General features: G+C 43.1%; 1 protein-coding gene across 1 annotated transcript in view; it reads right to left on the bottom strand.

The window, feature by feature from the left end:
* The window catches only part of MAEA (macrophage erythroblast attacher, E3 ubiquitin ligase), a 36,594-nt gene extending 21,042 nt beyond the window's left edge, over positions 1-15,552 (bottom strand). Inside the window, exons 1-2 of the mRNA XM_066620711.1 lie at positions 15,322-15,552; positions 3,995-4,177 (exon numbers count right to left, since the gene is read on the bottom strand). Of these exons, the coding sequence (XP_066476808.1) occupies positions 3,995-4,177; positions 15,322-15,390 (252 nt within the window). The 5' untranslated portion in view covers positions 15,391-15,552. The remainder of the gene's footprint in view (positions 1-3,994; positions 4,178-15,321) is intronic.
* Between the last annotated feature and the right edge of the window lie 4,507 nt (positions 15,553-20,059).

The raw sequence follows: 20,059 nt of genomic DNA, 5'->3' as shown, positions 1-20,059 counted from the left end.
TTAAGTGCAGGAGGTGAATGCAGCCAGAAAGATACCAGACTGAGTAGGATTCCATCTGGAATGAAGGCTTTCTATGGAAGATTAGAACTTGTAATTGTAAAAATCCTTACAGTGATTTAGAAAAACCTGCCTATGTGAACTGCCTTGGATTAAAGCCGGAGGAGAAATCCAATGACAAAGGTGGTATTATTATTATTGACAAGGAAAGGCAGGATAAGTTTTCAAAAGATCAGAAACAGTACACACTCCATACAGAATATTTGGAACATCATGTCTTATCTAAGCATTTGCATTCTGACCACCATTAGTCCACGTGTCTGAAACAAACACTTAGAAATGAGAGCATTCACAATTACTCATCATCTGAGAACTTCTAGGTGCCTGCATTACAATTAAATGTTCTATAGATACGCAGATATTTTGTCTCTGCCAGGCCACTTGAGAAGTCTGGAACCCCATGTCTCCAACTTGAGATGGCTTCCTTCTTTGGGGTTCAAGGTTTTCCTTTAGTAATAAACTTCCAACTTGAATTTGCAACCATTCTTTTATGAAATGATAAACTCCACTGTCAGGTTTGTGCGTCTGTCTACCCATTTCCAGGCTAGTAAAACAATAGAATAGTTTGGATGTTTTCTGCAAGCACATACCCAACCTAGATTGGTTGATATGACAAAAACCATGCTATCACTAAGGGGCAACAGTAGGACTTTAGTAAAAGCCCAGTTCATTTAAAAATCAGACACACAGAACAGTTCCATCAGTGGAACTGCATGAAGGATATAATGCATGAGTCAGATCATTCATGCTAACAACCTGAAGTCATTTCATATAATCTCTCCCTTAAAAAAAAAAGAGGCGAGAGTGGCAATCACATAAGCAGGGCACCCCAGGGATCAAGAGTCAACTTGCTTATTCAGGTTCAGTGCATTAGTGCCCTAGCACAGCAGCTGTGACATGGCCGATCCATTTTTTAAAATGTTATTTCTTGTACGGGTTTCAATTCTTGGGATGTTTTAGAGTCACTTGACCATGGCTCAACTAAAACCTCTGAATGAGAAACACTGTGTACTCTATTCTGAACACTCCTTGGTCCTATCTCATCCTTCTCTTGGCAGACAAACAACTTCGGTTTTGCCTAGCTCATTTTCTGGAAAAGTTCATGGCATGAATAATAAAAAGTTCAATTGTTCATGAGTCATTACAGTCCCTCAAAGTCATGGAAGAGTCACAAAATATGTGGCACATCTGACTACTTTCAGCTTTTAGGAAAACAACCACAGACTATATAATAATTAACAAACTAGAAACAGTTTAACGTATTAGTTAAACAACTTATTTTGTCTTCGTTATTGTCAAATACTATTAGAAAATCCCATAAAATTAAGATAGAACTTAACATTGTCATAAAACAAGATGTACATTTGTACATTACAAAAGTGTTATTTACGTTATGATACCTATACCTTAATTTTAAAGGCTGTTTCTGATAATATTCATTAGTTTAAAAAATGTAACTTCTGCATTACAGATCTTACCAAACTCAAGTATGTTGTCTCCTACATCCTGAGCCCCGTGAACCATACGATCTTTTATTTGCTCCATTTTTATGTGCCTCATTCACACCCCGGAAACAACACATTTTTGATAAGTTTATTATTTACAAGATTTTCCCAAAGGCCATTTCTTCTTTCAACTTCTCTCACACTAGATCTTTAAAGTGCACTTAAAGAAAATCCAATCTGAAAAAATTCAGTCCAGGAATGGCTGAGCGTTTTTGTTTTTAACTTCATCAAAAGTAACACTTTTAGGAAGAGGTTCTTAAACTTTTGGTCTCTGGAGCCCATTTACATTCCAAAAAAGGAGTCTTGGGGAGCCCCACAGTGCCAGCACATGCATGGAGTGGCACAACACCAAATGCTGAATAACAGCAAAGTGTTTGAACAGGAGGGGAATTAGGAAGAAGAGCCATGAACAGGAGGGATGGATGAGCAACCAAGCAGAGGGCAGATAGCAGCTACTTATGGTGAGCTCATGGAGCCCCTGAAGGGGTGTCAAGGACCCCAGAGATGCTAGGAACACACTTTAACAAATGCTGCCTGAAGGTATTAACCTGTATGACAGAATTGACTTGGATGATCCAGAAATTAAAGACAGAAACAAGTGAACATTTTGGCAGATTAGCACAGCAATCCTCGGCATGTCTACCCAGAAGCAAGCCCTACTCAGTAAAATGGGACTTATACCCAGGTAAGTAAGCATGGCAGCCTTAATCACATTTTGTATTTTCTCCTTTACTTTGCCAATATAAAATTCTATTTTTTGTGTGTGGTTTAGAAACACTATTTTCCGATAAAATGACATGAGGTAGAACCTTAGTACTGACTTCCACAAATTGGGTCACAGGCAAACTAGCATTTTTTATCCAGCCTGTCAGACATTTGATACAATTAGCAACATGATTCTTCCTCATCTTTGTAACAGGTGCTCCATCTCCCTTTTCAGCTCATTAAGTACAACTGCTTTAATTCTAGGTTTTATATTCAAAACAACCTTCACATGTTTATTTGGTTTTCAGTTTGATGGAGAGAAACTGAAATACAACCATTATTATGATGAAGACATAAGAACAGCCCCACTGGATCAGGCCATAGGTCCATCTAGTTCAGCTTCCTGTATCTCACAGCGGCCCACCAAATGCCCCAGGGAGCACACAAGACAACAAGAGACCTCATCCTGGTGCCCTCCCTTGCATCTGGCATTCTGACATAGCCCATTTCTAAAATCAGGAGGTTGCACATACACATCATGGCTTGTAACCCATAATGGATTTTTCCTCCAGAAACTTGTCCAATCCAGTTTTAAAGGCATCCAGGCCAGATGTCGTCACTACATCCTGTGGCAAGGAGTTCCACAGACTGACCACACGTTGAGTAAAGAAATATTTTCTTTTGTCTGTCCTAACCCTCCCAACACTCAATTTTAGTTAATGTCCCCTGGTTCTGGTGTTATCTGAGAGTGTAAAGAGCATCTCTCTATCCACTTTATCCTTCCCATGCATAATTTGGTATGTCTCAATCATGTCCCACCTCAGGCGTCTCTTTTCTAGGCTGAAGAGGCCCAAACGCCGTAGCCTTTCCTCATAGGGAAGGTGCCTCAGTCCAGTAATCATCTTAGTCGCTCTCTTTTGCCCTTTTTCCATTTCCACTATAACCTTTTTGAGATGTGGCGACCAGAACTGGACACAATACTCCAGGTGTGGCCTTACCATCGATTTGTACAACGGCATTATAATATTAGCCGTTTTGTTCTCAATACCTTTTCTAATAATCCCAAGCATAGAATTGGCCTTCTTCACTGCTGCCACACACTGGGTCGACACTTTCATCGACCTGTCCACCACCACCCCAAGATCTCTCCCCTGATCTGTCACAGGCAGCTCAGAACCCATTAGCCCATATGTGAAGTTTTGATTTTTTTGCCCCAATATGCATGACTTTACATTTACAGACATTGAAACGCACCTGCCATTTTGCTGCCCGTTCTTCCAGACAACCTTCCAAACAAAGGGGCAGGATCGTTTGTTAGTTAATGATACCGAAGTTTTAACTGACAGGCTCCAGTTCCATAGTTAATATGCAATATTAACTATAGTTAATGCACCACCTCGGAAGACTTCATATAGTGCTATACAACAGCATCTTGAGAGTATGAAAACATGGGGAGTAAAGAAGATAGAGGCTGTAGCGAATAAGTTATGTAGTGATAAAAGGGTATGGACAGAACTTGGACAAATGGAAGAAAATTCATTAGATTTGGGACCACTTTTTCTATGCAATACTCTGCAGCTATGTCATAAATTGCCCTTTCAACAGAAGAAGGGTACCTCTGGATCAAAAACAAGGTGATCAAAATGGATATTTTAGATTACAATGTAAGCAGCAAGACAAAAGTAACTTATTCAAAACAAAAAAGTAAGGTAGAGGTGCCAGCTTACCTTCCGTTTCAGCACACTGAGTTTTTCAACTACTCCATCAAGGAGACTAACCACAGAATCCACAGCTGGACAGCTGCTCAATGTCTTCTCTAACTCTGCTACAACCATAGTAACGTGGCTAGTCTCTCGATCAATATTTTTCTGAGCAGCTCGGAACCTTTTGTTCAGTGTTTCATATGGTACCTTTAAAAAAGAAAGCTTTTTAATATTGACATGGAATAGCCTTTTATTTCACATACCTTTAACACTGAACAGATCAAAGCAACAGTTTTATTTTTCTCTCACACACACCCCCCCCCCCCCCACAAACCATGGCCAGTTCTGAAGTTGTCCCACAAAAAGCACAGGCTCCTAAGACAACTCCTGAAATTTAACACAAATGTCTTAAGAATGTAAGGGAATATCTATCCATATATAAACAAATGTCCTGACTAACTCTGCCCAGCCCAAATCCCTGAACCTAGAAATGTGAAATTTGTGGAGTTATTCTTTTCATGACATACAGGAAGGAATTTAGAAATTCAATCACTAAGGGGGTAAAAAGGGGTAAAATGTGTTTTTCACGGATGCCTCAGTATCTCTTAAGCCTGATTAGATATCAACTTGGTTTTTGCTCATAAATGGTACCCATACAAATACTTAACACAATTCAGGATTTTGCCTTAATCAACCCCTAAAGGAGTGAATCTAAGTTCAGGGGTGAATTATAGAACCCTTACTATTACTTCAGCCCAGTTCGCTTTTCCCCGTTCTACTGCCTGAGAGAGGCCTGTGGCCTACATGGCAGGCTGAGGCCAGGCTTTTAACTTAACCCTCTTTAAAGGGCAGGAGGTCTGGTCTAGAGGGCAGAGCCTCTGTTAGCCTGAAGATAACATCGGAAGGTTGCCAGTTCAAAGCCACTGGCTGCTCCGGGAATGGCCAGACCTTGAAGCAGCTGACAAGCTGAGCCGAGTTATTCCACCTGCTCTTTGGTGTGAGCAAAGAAGCAAGTTGGCTGCCCTTCATGTGAGAGATGAAGAAGCTGCTTGTCAGCCTGCGTGGGAGACAACTGGAGGCCAGAAGTGATATCAGATCAGAAAGATCCATCTGAAATGTTGTGTGGTTCTTGCAAGACAGAACCTTTCTATGATTGTAAAAATCCCCTCAGGGATTTAGAAACAGCCTGCCTATGTAAACAAATAAAGTCAGAGGAGTAATCAGAAAACCAGAAAGGCGGTATAGAAATACCCAGTTGTTGTTGTTGTTATTATTATTATTATTATTATTATTATTATTATTATTATTATTATTATTATTATTATTATTAAAGTCGGTATGGCAATGGACAGTAACAGTAAAATAACAAAAGTCAGTCATTTTAGTGTTTACTCTAAGTAGTAAAATGAAATTAATTTCTGGCTCAATGCAAAGTTCTACTACCCAAAGTTTTGACAAGCTTTTCTCCTGAGAACCTGTGCTATTGACAGTCCTTGCCCTGTGTCCCAGTGAGAGGAGAGTTAGGGAAGGGCACTGGCTCAAGAGTTCTGTGGTGCAGTCTAGCTTCCCTCACAGGAGGCATTTTCTCTTGACTGTAGTTGCTGTAAACAACAGCTGAGGATCCCTCAATTTAAGTTAGAATGACAACAGAGTGGGGAGATGGTGCCTCACACTACTGACCCCATCACAGGCGAGGAAGCCTACCTGTTCTTGTCCTTTTCCAATCTCATGTATGGCATTCAGCTATTGGCTAGGGAAGTTTGTGAACTCATCATGAGGCACATGGTGGACAACTGGGAGGTCACCATGTCCCACGACTGCGAGGGGAATAACTACACCAGCTCTGCTGAGTACATCGCTCAAATATCCCAACCCTTTATTATTATTATTATTAACAACAACAGTATTTATATACCGCTTTTCAACTAAAAGTTCACAAAGCGGTTTACAGAGAAAAATCAAATGACTAAATGGCTCTTTTATTAGGGGGTACTTATGGTGGTTTATGCAAGCTGATGGTGGCTGGGCAACTGTTCGAGTTAGTCTTCAAGGTTTACCATAATGGGGAACTCTATGAGAGTCTCGGTGCTGAAGGTCACCTGGTGAGGACACTACACTTCATGCAGGATCTTTCTAGGACTCACTTTGATGTGTACCTGCCATGTGACCCTGAAGAACTGTCCATCACTCCACCCCTTCCTAAGTCTGACTACACCCCACATCTCTTACAGCCATCACCTCTTGTCCCCAAGAAAGCTCTTGGCAAATGCCGTACCAGATACACCAACGCTAAAAGGAAGAAGCAACTTAAGGGTGCTGCAAGGAAATATGCACAGAATAATCCTGCGGTGCACCATGCTGCAGTGGCCAAGTACCAACAAAATTACCCCAAGGTACACAAAGCAGAAGAGTCTTGATATGAGCACAGCAATCCTGACATTGGGTAGTTGGGCTAAATTTCAGTTTTTCATTGCAATGAAAGGAAAGTTTACTGGAGTCAAAATGAATTCAAAATAGTTAAATATTGCAACAAAGAATGGGTATTGTATTAGTTATTAATATTTATACACAGCTTTTCCAACAAAGTTCACAAAGTTACTTACATAGCAAGCAACAAAAATAGCATCTTGTTCCAGGCAGGCTCACCTTTTAAAATTGTATCTCTTGAACTTGCTGGAATTTTTGTAAGAGTCTACTTGACACGACCATACAATAGCATATGCTACTCTTACACTGTTTAAGTTTTAAAAAAGTAAAAAATTCTTAAAGAGTATGTTCTAGGCCAGGGGTGTCCAAAGTTTTTGGCAGGAGGGCCACATCAGCTCTCTGACACCGAGTTGGGGGCCAGGGAAAAAAAATTAATTTACATTGAAAATTTGAATAAATTTACATAAGTTTTCATAAATGAATATATTAAAGATGAACTTATATGAATGAATGAAGGTCTTGCAATAGCTCAAGGCCTATACAAGGCCTTGCACAAAGCAAGGCTGGCCTTTCCTTTGCTGCCGCTGCTGCATCACACAGATGTGAAAGAGCAAGCAGTGGAGGGAGCTCTCATCCCTCAGCTCACACGAGCGGTCAAACAGTCATCCTCACGCTGAGAGTAGTTGCATTGGGCCAGTGCGGGCTTCAACAAATCTCTGGGGGGCCAGAGGCTCATTGGAGACTGGGGGCTCCCTGAGGGCCGCATTGAGAGGCCGTGAGGGCCGCAAGTGGCCCCCGGGCCGGGGTTTGGGCACCCCTGTTCTAGGCAATGGCATCACTAGAGGGTGTGGACCATACCGGATGACACCAACGTGGGAGGTGCTTCACACTACCACCCAAAAGCAAATCCAGCAGTGCAGTAGACCTAAAACAGTAATCTTTGCCCTCTTAGTGCATAAAATGGGGTGACCACAAATATCAGGAAAAAAAAAACTATTCAGAAAACAAGTTTCAGCTATCTGCTTTCTACAGAAAAATTTCAGAAAAAATGGTGGGTTTTTTAAAAAAAACCTCCTTTTTCGGAGTTTCCATAGGACCCAATTTACCCTTGAGTGAGGCAGAGTGAGGCCCCCACCCACCAGCACAGCAGCCATACTCAAAGGTTGCTTCCTTCCCCCCCCCCCATCAGCTGTGGCAAAGGAGGCTCCAAAGCCCAGGCCTACCAGGATTCCCAGTGCAGAGCCTGTCTACTCCCTGGTAAACCTGTATGGTCTTATGGGAGGTGGTCTACGGGGGTGATACCATGAATTAGCAGACTAGATGTCATTAACCCTAGTGACACCACTGGTTCTTGGTAAAACACTTTTTTCAGGTTTCACACACATATTCAGCCAATGTGTGGAGGAATGCCCTGGGCTATGCCCCCTCACTCCACACCTGTGCATTCAGCAGAAAGTAAAAATAAGCTCTAGGCATACTTAAGCTGAAAAAGTTAACTTTTAAATTGTTAGTTTTGGTATTATCAATTCATTATCTTCCTAGTTTTAGAAATCAATGCATTTTTAGAAGTGGCAAATTTTCTGCAGAACACTACAGTAGAAATTCTCATTTCAGAAAACTTTCTGTCTGACTGTTCTTCAGTATTATTGACTAGGAATAAGAGTGGATACCAATAAGATATGACTGAGCAAAAGTAAGGGATGAGGATTCACAAACTGATTAACTCCTGCAAGTGCAACAGTCTTACCATCCACCTAATGAAATCATCAAACAGTCAAAGCTCCTCCACAAGCCAAGGAATATTCCACTGATACCCCAATGCCAGCACCTCCTCACCTAAGAAAACAGCATCAATTGTGCATCACAATCTCAGGGCTGATCAAACCTAGGGCATGCTCTTACATCACAATAGTATGTCTTGCATCACAATCTATGTTCTGGTTTAACCTTTTTCCAACTTAGGTAAGAGTTCCCACAGGCAAGGAAGAAAATGGGAACCCTCAAGCCTGCCAATACTTTCAACTTTGCTGTTATAATCTAGAGTAGGTATTATCCCATAAGTAAAACCACAGGAAGTCTATAAAGGTAACATACAACCTAAAGTTAAACAGGTTTGGAAAAAAAAATTAAAATAGGCAACAAAGCTACGAACTACAGTCATGTGTGAATTCAAATATTTGACACATTTAGTGAAATACTACCCTCCAAGTTGATTTCTTGTGTTTTAGCAGCAGTGACACACATAGAATTATACTCTAAAGGTTATGTTCTCATGCCGTTTTGTTTGCAACAGCACGCAATTATGCTAACCAATTTAGGAAGCGAAGCCCAGGTTGTAAAGATCATCCAAGTTCTCTAAAAACTGTAAATCAGAGTACATGAGGAAAAATAAGTAAAAATGTTCAAACTCTGCTTCCAGAGAAGACCTATTTTACTCAAACTTTGGGTTGTATCCCAAGTTGTTATTCTATTTGTAGAATCGGGGAGGGAAGAGGTCCCTCAATCCTCTAGGGTTTGGGGTGCCCAAACCCCAGCCCAGGGGCCACTTGCCGCCCTTGGGGACTCCCAATCCAGCCCTCAGGGATCCCCCAGTTTCCAATTAGCCTCTGGCCCATAGAAGACTTGCTGGAGTCTGCGCTGACCCGATACAACCGCTCAGCGTTAGGGTGACTGTTTGACCTCTCGCGTGAGCTGTGGGATGAGAGCTACCTCCACTACTTGCTGTTTCACATCTGTGATGCGGTAGCAGCAGAGAAGGAAAGGTAAGTCTTGCTTTGTGCAAAGTCTTTTAGAGGCCTTGAGCTACTGCAAGACCTTCAGACATTCAGATAAGTTCCATGTCTAATGTATTCATTTATGTAAATTTAAAATGTAAATTAATTCTTTTTTCCCAGTCCCCAACACAGTGAGAGAGATTATGTGGCCCTCCTGCCAAAATGTTTGGACACCCCTGCTCTAGAACAGTGGTTCTCACACATTTAGCACCAGGACCCACTTTTTACAATGATAATCTGTCAGTACCCACCAGAAGTGATGTCATGACTGGAAGTGACATCATCAAGCAGAAACATTTTTAACAGTCCAAGGCTGCAATCCAACCCACACTTACCCAGGAGTAAGTCCCATTTACTATCATTGTTAAAATAATATACATAGTAGCTTGCTATAACATTTCCCAAAATGCAGTCACATACCATAGGAGCATCAAATCTAATATATGAAAAATAAAATACTGAAATGAATGGGGACCCATCTGAAATTTGCTCATGACCCACCTAATTGGTCCCAACCCATAGTTTGAGAAACACTGCTCTAGGGGATGGCAGGAGTTGCAGAGGGAAAGAAAGAGCAGAAAAAAAAAATCAAAAAAAATCACACATCCCGTTGCACACACAGGATTTCCTTTAGTCAACAGAATTGTCTCTTACAAAATAAGAGAAGTTAGGCCTAGACAGAGATTGGATATATCAGAGGCCTATATCAGAGATTGGATATATTAGGTAAAGGAACAAAGAACATAGCCTCACTCGTTTATATAGTTTGAGCATCCCTCATCCAAAATACTGAGGACAGGAAGCATCTGGAATTGTTCGGTTTTTGAATATTTGCATGAACATAATGAGATATCTTAGGGATGAGGCCCGAAACTAAACACAAAATTCATTGGTTTCATATACACATAGCTTGAAGATAATATTCTACAATATTTTTATAGTTTTGTACATGAAACACAGTTTTTACATTGAACCATCATTTGTTGTGTGATGAATGCATGCCAGCTGGCACCCAAGGTCATGTTATGTCATGTTGATGCTAAAAAAATTCTGGTTTTCAGAATTCTGGATAAGGGGTAATCATCCTGTAGTACTTCTGTTGTTTCTAAACTGTCACCCTTAGCCAGGCTTGGTATGGAAAGCAGTATACATCATCGCTGAAGTACTATGAGCGGCAAGTTACATTTGTTTCAACCTTGCAAATATGTCTACCAATGCTACTAGCTATATCGGTCATTCACAGCACAAGTGGGGGAAACTCTGATTCCTATTTAATACGTATATTAGTACATTTAACATAAGAACATAAGAAAAGTTCCACTGGATCAGGCCATAGGCCCATCTAGTCCAGCTTCCTGTATCTCACAGCAGCCCACCAAATGCCCCAGGGAGCACACCAGATAACAAGAGACCTCATTCTGGTGCCCTCCCCTGCATCTGGCATTCTGACATAGCCCATTTCTAAAATCAGGAGGTTGCGCATACACATCATGGCTTGTAACCCATAATGGATTTTTCCTCCAGAAACTTGTCCAACCCCTTTTTAAAGGCATCCAGGCCAGATGTCGTCACTACATCCTGTGGCAAGGAGTTCCACAGACTGACTGCACGCTGAGTAAAGAAATATTTTCTTTTGTCTGTCCTAATCCCCTGTTCCATACACTTTAATTCATTTTGCATTAAAGAGACTCATTCGTTTCCAAGATCCTCAAGCAATCACACTCTGGGCATGTCCAAAAGACGGAATGCTGAGAACTAGATTACAGCAGGCATAAGTTGCCTCCCTGTACACAACTCATACCAATTCAGGGAAAGGGAAAAAAAGCTCCTTTGTCACAACTGAGGTCATTTTCCAGTATTTTCTAACTTGGAGATCTCCTAATATAACTTGTATAGCTTTATGCCACCATCAAACTACAACATTTGACATTTTACTTTACTGGACATGTTACTCTTCATTTGTTCTACACAAAATACTCAGAAACATGAAGCAGCAAACAGCTCACAGATTGCACTCTAGAACATACCATCGCATGTGGGCAATACACATCACTAGAGGAGGCTAAAAGAGCTCATTTCACATGACTGCACACTAGAACACGTTATCACATTACAACACTGATGAGAGAACAGGAAAGAAGCAAACTGAATTTTATTTCTTTATGCTTCATGCAAGTTCAGAGGAAACACCCAATGCTTGAGAAGATGTTTCAAATATTTGAATGGCCACAGATTGACCGTGAATGGAACATCAGCCTGCTTTCTGCTGCACTGCATTAAATTTTTTTGTGATGAAACAGTCTGATTTCCCTTTATCTAAAGATAAAGAAGTCTTTATCTCTAAAACATATTGCCAATCATACAACTTTCTTGTTCTCCACTCATTTTATGTTGCTCTATACCTGGGGTCTCCAAACTCCGGCCCAGGGACCAGATGCGGCCCGCAGCGAGCCTCTAACCGGCCCACGGCCAACCTCTTGTCCCCTGAAAGCCCCTGGCCCACTTGGCTGAACGTGACTGGAACTATGCTCTGGTTGCATCTGGAGGGTGTTCTAAGGACCAGAGAGGTTGAATGAATGAGCCCATTCATTTATTTATTCACATACCTATGTTCCATCTCTAATTTATTTATATAAATTTTATATTTAAATTGTTTTTTGGCCCTCAAAACTGTGCCAGACATTTGATGCGGCCCTCTGGCCAAAAAATTTGGAGACCCCTGTTCTATACTGATGTTTGATTTGATAATTTTATGATACTGTAATGCTAAAAGTCATTTTAAGAATTTTTAAAAGACTGAGAAGGCAGAAAATGTGACTAAATAAATGTAAGAAAACAAAAACAAATAGTGGATCCATTTAGTTTTGGCACTGCTATCAAGAAGAAAGCTCAAATGGTTTAGGAGAATTTTTGAAATCTTCTTTCTCAAAGATACAACAGGGACTGGAAATTTCAGGGTGCTAAATTCTGATGCTAAACTACTTGGCTAAACCAAATAAGAGTCCTAAATAAGCCACCCAGGTCTTAAATACAAAAAGAGGGACATGCTTCATTTTGAAAATGGTTGTACAATGTTCTTAACTCCCTTACACTCCCAAGCTATGAAAGCTAGATGAGCAAGACTTTGGAAGAACGCATTAGGTTTCAGAAATTATTTTTCAAACTTATACTAGGAAAAAGTAGCATTGTTCATTTTTAGAGCAATTATCATATAGCACCAGGAAGCACATCTTTTATTAAGAAAAGGGAAAGCACACAGAAAGTACCAACCTCACAGAAACAGAAGTTCAAGGAGGAAAATATTTCAAGTAACATATGCAACTTCTCATAGTAAGATACAAGATTCCTTTTCACATTTTGTTCAAGTCACACATTTCATTTTGAAATTACTAATAACAGAAAATTTTTTGCCCTATTTCTAAAATCAGGTTCACAAAGTTAATGAATAACATAATGAATAGCTACAATACCAGTCAAAACGAGAAGCTGCAGTTAACATTATTCAGGTGACTACAGCATATAGCCTTCCTCACACTCCATCCCCATATTCAAAGAATGTGTTTCAGGAGGTGGACAAGGAGAGAGAAGAAAGCATGATTGCTGGGTTCAGCCTCTGTGCATCCCTGACCCTCCTTGACTGGCACATACATGCATGGAGCCTATTCTCACCTTCATCTTAAGTGCAGGTTAGAGGGGTCAGCAGACAAGATCCCAAAGGGTTTATTCCCAGAAATCTTTTTAATGTGCAGCTGTTTGACTGTGCTAAGATTAGCATGTTAATTTTCAGTGCCTTCATTAAAAAAATTAAATACAAAGAAATACATACTACTGAACTGCCATTACATATATTCCAAAAAAAAATAAAATTTCAACTAAAAAACTTTCAATTCATTTGGACATTTTAAGACATTAATTGTGCATTACCAGATTTTTTTTCTCTAATTAAGTATTTTAACAGAGCTATTTTTCGTTACTGGAAAATTTTTTGAAATATTTATACAACTTGTAAGATTGTGTAAGAACTTGTGTAACACAGCACATGTTTTTAGTTTTATTTATTGAAAATGGGTCAAGCAAACATGTGAAATTGGATCCTAAATGAATTAGCATTTTGATCGAAAAATTTTCCAGTGAGCCTAAATCACTAATAGTTGCATTATTGCCAGTCCAACCATGAATTTTATAAGTCTATATTTTGAGGTGCACACTTTGCAATGCCACGATGATTCAAACTGACACATACATACACATAATTATCTATAAAGTAGCATGCATTAGTAGGAAGACTGACACCTTCATTACATGCTTTACTACTATTAAATGTTTGTGCCTCGTTACCATCGAGTTTCCTCTTCGACTCTGAGGTAACATGCTAAGGCAGTGGTTCCCAACATTTTTTCCCAACTTGTGTACCCTTTGGGAGCCCATTTCCATAAATTGCACCCTCTCATATTAGCAGAATGTTTGTGACTATAGTTACTAGAACTATAGTTACTATAGTTCAGTGTTTCTCAAACCGTGGTTGGGACCCACTAGGTGGGTCGCGAGCCCATTTCAGGTGGGTCCCCATTCATTTCAATATTTTATTTTTAACTTGTTAGACTCGATGCTACCATGGTACATGACTGCATCTGGGGAAATGTTACAGACCTGTAACAAACTACTGTGTATATCCTTTTAACAATGATAGTCAATGGGACTTACTCCTGGGTAAGTGTGGGTAGGATTGCAGCCTAGATAATTAAAAATATTCCTGCTTGATGATGTCACTTCCAGGAATGACATCACTTCTGGTGGGTCCTGGCAGATTCTCATTCTAAAGTGTTCCCAGTGATAAATGTGTGAGAACCACTGCTATAATTATTTCAAATTTATGTTTTTCAACTATTGATCCATATCTGATAATATACAAATTGATGACCAGAAACCAGCAGTTGCTGGGGCTTTTACAGCCAAGTGCCTTCCTTCCTTCCTGTCTTGCAAGTTCGGCAAGGCCTTCTAACAGAGACCTGCCTTTACCCACCATTATTCTTTTTCAAGTACTCCTAAAGCCATTTCTTCCCAATGTTGCATATACACAACAGGGACCAATTGTGTACACCTGTGGGCTGGGCAGAAATGAGTTAAAGGTGCTTGCGCGTATCCCTGGGGGTGTGCATATCCCAGGCTGGGAACCACTGTGCGGTGGCATAGCTGGAAGGGGGGCCGAGCACTCAGCCTGGCAGGGAAGTGGGTGAGCGGCCCCTCCCTTTGGAGCCATTCCTGGTGGGGGGGGCAAAACAGAGCCGTAACATTTTGCCCCCGCCAGGAATGGCTCTGAAGGGAGGGGCCGCTCACCCACTTCCCTGCCAGGCTGAGTGCTCGCCCCCCCCCCACTGTGTGAAAGGAATCATCCTTCGCTCTTTCACAGCCACTTGGGTTGAAGGAGGCCAGCTGGGATGGCCTCTGGGCTTCCTTTCCTATATAGAAGGTGCTCTCTGAAGCAGCCCTGTACAAACAGAAGACATCTGATTCTCCACACCAGCCACTGTGCCCTGGCACACTGGTGTGCCGCGAATGGTCTGCAGGTGTGCTCCGGGACTTTGTTGGAGGATTATTTATTAGCAGGGCTACTGGGGGGTGGGAGCCCCCACCAACCCCATGCTGTGCCTTGTCAATGGTCAAAATGGGGCCTTGACAGTGTGCCGGGTAGGGAAGGGGTTGAAAAGGGCCGCTGCACGTCTGGTCTGGTCTGGAAGGGGCTGGGCTACCCCCCCCCACCGGGCGACGGGCTTCCAAGCGGCGGGTAGGCCCGACGCTTCAGCAGCCACACTGCTAAATGGCGCCTGTGACAATGACAGGCCGCGGCCTCTCGGAGGGGCTTCGCTGCACACACAGAACGCGCTGCGGGGCGAAGAGCCCCGGCCTCTCCGACGCAGAGCCCCCGGGACGGGCGCTGCTGGAGGGGCCCTGGCGGCGGGGGGGACCGTGTCACCCCACTGCGTGCCACATCCCACGGGGGGAGAGGGGCGCCTCCTCGCAGTGGGGGCCAGCCCCGAAGGGACCCGCACCCCCCCTCTCAGCGAGAAGCCTCGGCCCAGCCGGCGCCTCCCAGAGGGCTGCGAGGCGAGGCGACGGGCGGCCTGCAGGCCCGAGGCGGCGGCCACCCACCTTGAGCGTGGGGTACTCCTGCACCTTCAGAGTCATCGAGAGCTGAGCAGCTGATTCCTGCACCGCCATCTTGGACCGGCCGCCACAGCCGCTCCCGCGGCGCCGCCTCCTGCCTCCGCCGCTCCCTCCCGACTGAGGAACAGCCTCAGCACGGCGCGCGCGCTGCGCACGCTGGGTAATAAAGCGCTTCCGCCTCCCCCTTCTCGGTCGCCTCACTGCAGCGGTCTGGACAAGAAGGGACCGCTCCTCCCTACCCCCACCGAATGGTACATTCCATCAGGCTCGGTGTGGCAAGGCGACCAATCAGGGCACTCCACTCGGATAGCTCCGCCCACTTCTGCTGACGACGTCGCCGCACGCTTCCCTTTATTATCCTGCTCTGTGAAAGGTTTGCAAAAGTCGATGTGATTGGAGGGAATGGGGGGTGGGGGATTTTACCGAGGGGCGGGGCTTATGGTGCCTCTTATTAGCATGACCCAATCCCCACATGCCGCCACCGCGCTTCTGGCCAATCGAAGTTCTAAGCCCGAGAGTGGGGCGGGGCTCCCACTCAGGAAGCCGAAGGCGGCTGTTTCGATTTGCCTCATTAGCTGTAGGCAGCGAGGATGTGGCAGTGACTGTGGTGGGGGAGAGATCCCGTCTGGCTCTCAAGCCCCTGAGGCCACAATCCTCTTCGCACTTTCCTGGGAGTAAGTTGCATTGACCAGAATGGGACTTACTTCTGAGTAGACATGCATAGGCTTGGGCTCTGTGGCTGCAGCCCTATCCGCACTTTCCTGGGAGGAAGCCCCAATGACTGTCATGGGACTTACTTCTGAGTAGACAGACTACTATGTACAGGTCCAGCCTGTTTGACTCAAAACAAATGGCCCCTGCAAATGAGAAGGAATGTGCTGATCCCTGGAGAAGGGGAAAAATGCATCCCTTTAAAATCACTTCAAAAAACTGAACAATCCTTTAACAACAGCCTCCTTAATGAGAGAGGGGGGGCAGCTGGCTGACAATCCATCAATCCTTCTCTCTCCAGGCAACCCCTCCCTTCCCCCTGAGCATGTGAAAGAAAGGTAATCACTTTGCATTGGTGAAGGGAGGGGCCGAGTGAAGCGTCTTTGTAAGTGCTTGGAGGAAGACTGATTGATGGATTGTCTTCTTAATTACTCTTATCTTACATCACAAAGGTCAGCAAGGCTGTTTTTAAATCACCTGAGCAAAGAAACTTTGTTTTTTGAATTGATTTGCTATAGTGTGTTTTTGCCATCCAAGGTGAGTGCTTGGAACAGAACCCATGCGAATAATGAAGCTCAACCTTTATATGCTTTTAACAATGATAGTCAATGGGGCTTAGTCCTGGGTAAGTGTGGGTAGGATTGTAGCCTAGGATTATTAAAAGTTTTCCTGTTTGATGATGTCAGTTCCAGCCTTGACACCACTTCTGGTGGGTCCTGACAGATTCTTATTCTAAAAAGTGGGTCCCAATGCTAAATGTTTGAGAACCACTGATGTATAGGAACAGAGAGCTAAACAACAAATTGTGCTAACTCTAATCTTTTCAAAAAAAGAAAGAAAGAAAGAAAGATAAAGAACCAGAGTTTAAGAATACAACCTTACTGTAATCCAACATACCTCCCTTTTGGATATGGTGTGGTTGTATTCATAAGCTCTGGATTTTTTTTTTCCTCCTACAATATCATGTGAGTTGCCCTATTGTTCTCATCCCACTGACCATTTCAGGACACTCTGTTCTCTTCTTTCAGAGTGGTATCTCAAGGGCATTCTGCTGATTTAGTGCAAAACCAAGTAGGGAGTATGTGCGGAATGCATGTCCCTCCACCTTCAATCACTTCCATCTTCCTCCTCATTTGCAGTGACATGGTACCTGACTTTATATGTGGTGTCACATTTGTGAGTATGTATGTGTGCATTTTTCAAAGAGCCTCCCTCTGCCAAGCAGCTGTAGGAAAGGGATAGTCCTTAATATGTAGCAATGAACATGCTTTTGCAGAGTACCATATCACATCCCTAGCTCAGTTCCACCTTTGTGTGCTTCCTCCCTTGCCACACTCATATCATTATTTTTCAGTTTGTCTCTGTAGACATTCAAATAAAGTGTTACACAAAACCCCATACAAATGCATGTATACTTTTCTTTGTTCTGAGCCATTCCATATGTTAATAACATTTGGTGTTTAGCAGTGGTTAGAGGTACCTGGGGTCAAACTAGCCACTTGTCTTCCTGTATGCTCTGGTAATTGTATGAGTGCTACCACTCAGTGGGCGCTCATTTTTGCAGGCGCTCCCTTGAACAAGAAAAGTAGCTCCTCCAAGGGTGAGGGCAGCTACCAAAGCAAGACGCTTTCCAGAGTGGAAAAAGCCTTACAAAAAGCAGACTGTCAGTAGAGAAGAAAGCACCACAAAATGGAGGAAGCCTCTGTGGAAGACACTGCAAAAATACACAGCAGCATGGAAAATGTGGGAGAAACAACAGGGAAAGCAGAGCTGTTGTGGGGGGAGCCATTCTAATGGCTGCAGTTGTCACATTCTCTTTTACCGTTACTCTTTTATTGTTACCATTTTGAACTAGTTTGAATCTGTTACATTGCTGAGATTGATATAGTTCTACTCAGTTATGGTAGTGGAGGGAGGTGATTGGTCCACGGCAATATCTAAAAGGGTTGTCTGATGTATGAAACCTGTTAAACTCCATACCAAGGTGTTAGCTCTGTCCTGAGCACTCAAATAAAACTTGACTCAGTTCCATCTTCAGCCTCAAGTTCTAATTCCTTCTCTGACAACACCTTTACAGGTGGCAACATGACCTAAAACAGAGGAGGCTTCTACAAAAGAAACCTCCTGACACATAGCATGGATACTTCCGAAGTGAAAGAATATGACTAACAGAATGGCCACGCTCTCTGAGGGGATAGTGATGGCATTCTATTTCCAGAGCAGGGCTAGTTAGAGGACTTTGCACAGAGAAAACAAAACCATTCCAGAGTGAACAAAAGTATGCAAAGGCTTGCTTGCACTACCACCGGAGAGATTTCTGAGGGCAAAGGATATAGCCAGGTGTGTGATGCATTCTGGCTCAGGTTGTGGTTTGGAGAGGCTTCCTGGTAAAGGAATCTGAAAAGACTCCAGGTGACCTGGTCACAATGCAGCTGGAACTTTATTATGCAGTAGGCCCTGTGTTTCCAGCAAACTTCTATTAAGATGTAGCACCCAAAGTTGCAAGACCTTGGAGGAAAGGCAACACACAGAGGACCCACAGTGCTACAGTCTTCCGTTCCCCTCATAATGTTTTGTTGCAAGTGTTTAGGTCTTGCACACAATCCAGTCCTCCAAATACTGCAGAGACAATAACTTAGGATAACCAGCTTTCCAGCACTGACATAGCTGTGCCAATGTGGTGTGCACTGCATCCTGCAGTGGGGAGGCAATCAAGGGGGCCTCCTCAAGGTAAGGGTATGCTTGTTACCTTACCTTGGGGGCTGCATTGCAGCTAAGTCAGTGCTGGAAAGTTGGTTAGGATTGCGCCCTTTATCATACCAAGAGGGAATTCGTACCCACAGTTCTCACAGCTAGCTACACCCAGGTCTTCAGATAATTATAAAAACAAATGCTAAATATGTAATAAACAGCATGTTGTTGCAATCTGCAAAATAGTACCACAAACAGCATGTGTAACCAAATGAATAAGCTTCCATGTGTTGTAACAAGCTTACCTTTGAACTCAAGGATTGTTGAGGATTCTTTTTCTTTCTCAGAAATCAATGGCTAGAAGTTAAGGGAGTTGCTTGGCAGAACAGATGGCTCCAATGCCATCAGGTCACACAACAACATGAGCTCTTTCTTGAACACCAGAGGGAGCCTGTTTAATCTTAAGCTTTTAAACATTCCAAGTCAGAGAGGCAGCTTAAATTGTGGTACTTCAGCTAATAGTTGTTCTAAGTGAACTGTCTCAATATAGATATGGTATTTTACATTATTGGCATGCTTCTCAGTTTTAACTGTGTGTTGTTAGAACAAACTATAACAGATAAAAATGTATGAGTACTTCAGATTTTATCACCACAAGCATCCCGTAGGACAGGGGTGCTCACACTTTTTTGGCTCGAGAGCTACTTTGAAACCCAGCAAGGCCCGGAGATCTACCAGAGTTTTTTTTACAATGTTCGCGCCATCATAACATATAACATTTATGTGTACAATGTATGTTGGTGTACCTTGAGCCCCACTGAGTACAACAGGACTTACTCCTGAGTAGACATGCCTAGGATTAGGCTGGGAGGCTGCAATCCTAGCCACACTTACCTGGGAGTAAGCCCCATTGAGTACAATGGGCCTTACTCCGGGCGTTTCCTCCCAGAGGCACCTGAAGGGGGGGGTCGGCAATCCACGATCTACTCATTTTGCCTCGCGATCTACCGGTAGATTGTGATCCACCTATTGAGCACCCCTGCCGTAGGATATAGCTGCACTGGAGCTGGCTGCTCTCTGCTTTGTTCCTTAGCACAAACAGGAAGTGTGGCAAACAGTAACTGTATTTTTCAAAGTTTGGTAAACTAAAACTTCATTCCAGGCCACCAGTTTATTTTCAGATCCGCTTGAAGGCGGATCCAAGGCGCTCGTGGAGGGCTCCATGCCCTCTTACCTCTTTACCATACCACCGATCTTTTGCTTGGCAGTAGCCTCATTGCAGGGCTGCTTACCTTACCCAGGGGAAAGGGACAAAAGTCCC

Source organism: Tiliqua scincoides, chromosome 3 (genome assembly GCF_035046505.1).
Source record: "Tiliqua scincoides isolate rTilSci1 chromosome 3, rTilSci1.hap2, whole genome shotgun sequence".
In the NCBI taxonomy this organism is placed as follows: Eukaryota; Metazoa; Chordata; class Lepidosauria; order Squamata; family Scincidae; genus Tiliqua; species Tiliqua scincoides.
The sequence above is the reverse complement of the archived record's forward strand: the minus strand, read 5'-3'. Positions and strand labels throughout refer to the sequence as shown.